Below are 5,407 nucleotides of genomic sequence, written 5' to 3'. Positions count from 1 at the left end.
GCCTTTGAGTTACGGTGTTAGAGGAGAATACTGAAAGTGCCAAGGGCTGCCAAAAGAACCAATATATCCAATTTGGAAGAAGTGCAACCAGAGTGCTCTTTGAAGGCCAAGATGGCCAAATTTTGTCTCTCATACTTTGGACATATTGTCAGGATGGAGCAGTAGCTGCAGAAAGGTATCATGTTTGGTAAGGTAGAGAGTCAGAGAAAAAGAGGAAGACCCCCAACGAGACGGATTGGCCAAGTGGCAGCATCAATGGACTCAAGCGTGGCAACAATAGTGGTTGGCCCAGGATTGGGCAATGTTTCGTTCTGCCATGCATAAGGTTGCTATGAGTCAGTACCGACTCGATGGCATCTAACAAAAACAACAACCTCCTATCAATGGTTTTAAACAACCTACTTTGCCTCTAGCATATAGCACACAGCCTGGTTGGCTGGAACTGTCCATGGTTGTGTGGTCCAGACTAAGACACTAGCAGGAGATGAGCCATCTGTGAAAATCAAGGGATACATATGTTAGCAAACGTTGTAAGTCAACAACTTTGATAAAATCCAGCAGTGAATAAATCTTACCTGAAAGAGATGCCAATGCAGGAGGAGGTTTCAAGATAGGGAATTTTACATATATAGAACGACTGACATGCTCAGGATTGTACTCCAGTTCTGCTTCAGCCAATGCAGTTCTAAGGGTTAAAAACATTAGACATAAATACTTGGAAGTCTAACTACTTTCTCCCCTTAAATTACCAAACACACATACAATACCTTGATGAGGGAGACCAAAATACAGGTTTGTAAGCACGATAAACCAACCCCTAAGAAAGACAGAAGTAGTATATTAAAACTGTAATTTCGTAACTTATGATTCCACACACTGAAAAAAAAAAATATAGTACCTTTTCATACATTTCATAGAAAATTCTCAACTGTTGGGCCTCATATTTTTCATCAAATGTATAGTAGCAATTATTCCAATCTGCCATTATTCCCCAACGAGTAAATGCTGATTTCTGTTTTTCAATGGCTGCTTTAGCAAATGATCTGGCTAAAAAAAAAAAAAAAAAAAATTGCTTGAGAACCAATTACCTCAAATTCTTTAAAGCAGTTTAGCATGCACATATCTAAACACAAATGTTATCTAGTTAAGACTATAATAACTTTTAATAGGAATATAATTTTGAACGTTTAAAGTATTCAGAAAATACCAATAATTTCAGAAATTAACTGGAATTTCATTAATTAAAATCGTTTGCTGTATTTTCCTGATTTTATAGGATAACTTTACATTTTCAACAAGTCATATTTCTTATTTTAAGAAAAAAGCAAAGAACAATTATCTTCAGTATTGTTGTAGTTCTTCAATGTCGTTGAGTCTGTTCAGACTCATAGCAACCTTGTATAGAATTCCGAGGCGCAGCTAATTCATTTGAACCGCCGACTTTGTGATTCAACCTAACCTTGTGGTCCAGTGCATTATCCTGTAATGCCACTGACATTTAGTATATATGATCTAAGCCAATAATATGAAGTAATTAAGGTTTTACACAGAATATCTGAATATGCAATAGTAAATTACGCAAGGAGTTTCCTCCCTAACCCAATTTAATAATAATAATTTTTAAAAGGATCAAATAGAAAATTATTGAAATATGCGTATTTTACAATTTATTGCTTATTTAGCTCCTGAAATTGGTCAAAAGTCCTAGTCAGGAAAGGAAATTTAAAATCCAGGCAAAATAACTTGATACATAACGAAGGTGCAAGAACTGAAAATCAAAAGTAGACTTAGTTAGAAATGTTTATAAAACTCTTTCTTCTGTCTTCTGAACATATTTCTCACAAAATACAATTCAATAAATCTGAATTTTCTGTGACAAAACATGTTTTACAATAAATTTCATTATGGGAATAAAAGCTCTGGTATTTTCAAGGGACAAGTAAGTGCTTTAAAATGCCACTAATTAGTGTGCTGTGGAGTCAGTTCCAATACATAGCGACCCCACATAGGGTTTCCAAGGCTATAAACCTTTACGGGAACAGAAAGGCTCATCTTTCTTCCGCAGAACAGCTGGTAGTTTTGAAATGCTGACCATGAGATTAAGCAGCCCGATTCGTAACCACTACGCGACCAGAGCTCCTTAAATGCCATTTGAAAACAGAAATAAAAATAACTTACCTTTCCCTCTAATTTCTAGAGCTGATAGATTATGAACTTTTTCACCAAGTTCTGATAACACTTTTATTTCAATGGGTAACCCATGACAATCCCAGCCTGGAACATAATGTATTTTGGAACCTTTCATCATATGGTATCGATTAGCTATATCTTTCAAAATCTGCAAAGATAAAATAATGATCATCATAAAGAGCATGACCCACAATTTGCATTCTTTTCTTTAATATCATTTTGAAACCCTTAAAAAGCCCAATTTAAAAAAGATCTATATAAAATAACCTACGAAATCTACTAAATCAAGTTCCATATGAACTGAGGACTAACAGTTACTTGAATGCCATTACCCTCTCTTGCACAACACAGAATAAGAATATAAAACTGAAAAAGATCATGCCCAAAATTAATTATTTATAAAGCTCATATATGTCAAACAGCAATCCATACTACGCTTACAGAAAATACTTTGAACTTACAAAATCAGCTGTTGTTGTGTACCATTGCATCAACTGACTCATCACTACCTCATGAGATGAAACCCTTAAGAGGGTTTGTTATGTGCCGTGGAGTCAATTCCACCTCATAGCAACCTTGTACAGGGTTTCAAAGAAGTAGCTGGTGGGTATGAAGCACTGACCTTAAGGGTGCCCATAGGGTTTGTTGTTAAGTGACATTGAGCTAGTTGCAACTCAAGTTTGAACCACTGCCCTGATGCTTTCATCTTTATAGGAACAAATCACCAGATTTTTCTCCTGCAGAGCCGATGAGTGGATTTTAACCACCATACTTTTCGTTAGCAGCTAAGTGCTTACACACTGCACCACCACAGAGTTCAAATAAAACAATTACAAATTTGCTTTATTCTTTGGGGAGAAAATTACTGACAAAGAATCCAACATAATTTACAGACTAAGAAATATTGAGTCACTGCAGAATTTTAACATATTCAGAGACTAGAGTATGTGGCTACTGTATTTTGATGCAAATAAAATATGTATTAAGCATGTTTTGCCAATCAAGTACACCTACCCTTACCAACGACATTGTTGGCAAAGATGTTTGATGATAAAAATACTGTAATTCATTCTGTCACTGCCAACATCTTTACCAAAATAGTATACCTCTTCACCAGGTACAGTTTTATAAAGGAGTCACCTTGCATGGGTTCTCTCAGAGACTACAGACCCTTAATCATTTTTCTATATATGGCCATTATAAAATGGAAAACTAAAGACAAACCATATATTTAACTTCAAGATCAATTTTCTTAAGAATACCCACATTTCATGCAAATAACACATGCATTAACCTTTTCTTTTGCCAAATCACCCCCATTTAGTTTCTTAAGTGTGCTATGCTAAGTTTTTTCAGTAATGAGTACAAACAACAGCATAGCACCCTTATAAAATAGCTTGGGAAGGGGGAGAAATGACCTCCCACAAGTGTAATACATACTCATTTGCATAAAAACATGGTAGTGCTCTGTCCACTACTGCAGAATTCCTGAAAATAATTTCTTTCACTTCACACCCATCCAAACAGTAGAAATCATCAAAAGGTAGAAAAGATATTACAGTTTTTCCTATACTCCCCATCTCGTAGGAAAAAAAATGTTAATTTTCAAAATTCATACAAAATGGCAGTGGGAGCACTCTAGAATGTTGGAAATATTAAATATCTTGATCTGGATAGCAGTCACACAACATAAAAATTTATCCAATTACTTGTACATAAATAAAATTTATATGCTTTACTATGGATATTTAAATCAATCTATAAATAAGGAACTTTCTTCCTACCTATCTCTTATTAGTACTTATTTTTTCTTACATATTATCTATCCCAGTAAAACATAACAAAATGTGCAAAGGCCTGGAATTAGAAACCAAAAGGGAAAAAGAACATGCTCAGCATTTCTCAAGCTGAGGGAACTAAAGAAAAAATTCAAACTTCGACATGCAGTATAGACGGATTCTCTGGGCAAAACATTGAATGACGCAGGAAGCATCGAAAGAAGATGGAAGGAATACACAGAGTCACTGTACCAGAAAGAAATGAACGATGTTCAACCATTTCAACAGGAAGCCTATTATCAAGAGCCAATGATAAATGAAGGAAGAAAGAAGTCCAAAGCGCAGTCAAGGCATTGGCAAAAAACAACACAGTGGGAATAGATGGAATACAAATTGAAATCTTTCAACAAACGGATGTGCAGTAGAGGCACACATTCATCTATGCCAAGAAATTTGGAAGACAACTATCTGGACTACTGACTGGAAGAGTTTCATATTTGTGCCCATTGCAAAGAGAGGTGACCCAATGGAATGTGGAAATCATCAGACAATATCACTGATAACCCATACAAGATTTACCAAAGGTAATATAAAATGGCTGCAACCATACATTGGCAGAACTTCCAGAGGTTCAAGCTGGATTCAGACGAGGGCGTGGAATGAGGGATATCATTGCTAATGTCATAGGGATCTTGGCTGAAAGCAGAAAATATCAGAAAGATGTTTGCCTGTGCTTTATTGACTACACAAAGCCTTTCAATTGTTTGGATCAAAACAAGCTATGGACAATACTGAAGAGAATGAGTATTCCGGAACACTTAATTGTGCTTATGAGGAACCTGATACAGCCAAATATTATAATAAAATTTGCAAAGATTTGGAATCAGAAAACCAAAAAGGAAGAACACGCTCAGTATTTCTCAAGCTGGGGGTACTGAAGAAAAAATTCAAGCCTTGCATTCATTATTGAAAGATTCTCTGGCAACAGCCATAATTAATAAAGGAATTAAAATGAAAATATCTTCATTTTAATATTAATCGAGGAATTAAATAAATGAGACATGGGGAAACCTGGGCATAGAAGAATTCTTTGTTTTAGCAGAGCTATGATGAATTATTTTCTTTGCATGTCAGAGCCGCAAAGTTATTTCTATGCACAGACCCCTAGTTAAATTTTTCTCCTGTTAAATCATTCTTTGATTTATTCATGATTTTATTAGTATCCCTTTTTACTTTAGATCTTTGACTCTCCTACACCTTAGTATATTTTTATTAAAAGTTAGAAGCCACACATTAGCTACATTTTATTCTACTTGTAATCTTAGGTAGTTTTAATACTTTTATTAACAATGTTCTTAAAACTGCTAGGAGACTAGGATTTGTCAATTGAATTACTACCAGCTTAGGTTTAGTGATTGTAAACATTCTTCCTTGTAGCC

At 35.1% G+C, this 5,407-nt stretch overlaps 1 protein-coding gene across 1 annotated transcript in view; it reads right to left on the bottom strand.

The window, feature by feature from the left end:
• IARS2 (isoleucyl-tRNA synthetase 2, mitochondrial) overlaps positions 1-5,407 on the bottom strand; it is a 126,200-nt gene that overhangs the window by 85,966 nt on the left and 34,827 nt on the right. The window contains exons 3-7 of the mRNA XM_006869714.1: positions 2,179-2,338; positions 899-1,047; positions 768-817; positions 576-685; positions 403-493 (exon numbers count right to left, since the gene is read on the bottom strand). Coding sequence (XP_006869776.1) covers positions 403-493; positions 576-685; positions 768-817; positions 899-1,047; positions 2,179-2,338 — 560 coding nt within the window. The remainder of the gene's footprint in view (positions 1-402; positions 494-575; positions 686-767; positions 818-898; positions 1,048-2,178; positions 2,339-5,407) is intronic.

The sequence above is a fragment of the Chrysochloris asiatica genome, unplaced genomic scaffold (genome assembly GCF_000296735.1).
Source record: "Chrysochloris asiatica unplaced genomic scaffold, ChrAsi1.0 scaffold00133, whole genome shotgun sequence".
Lineage (NCBI taxonomy): Eukaryota > Metazoa > Chordata > Mammalia > Afrosoricida > Chrysochloridae > Chrysochloris > Chrysochloris asiatica.
Note: the sequence above shows the minus strand (reverse complement) of the source record. Positions and strands in the feature narration are given on the sequence as shown.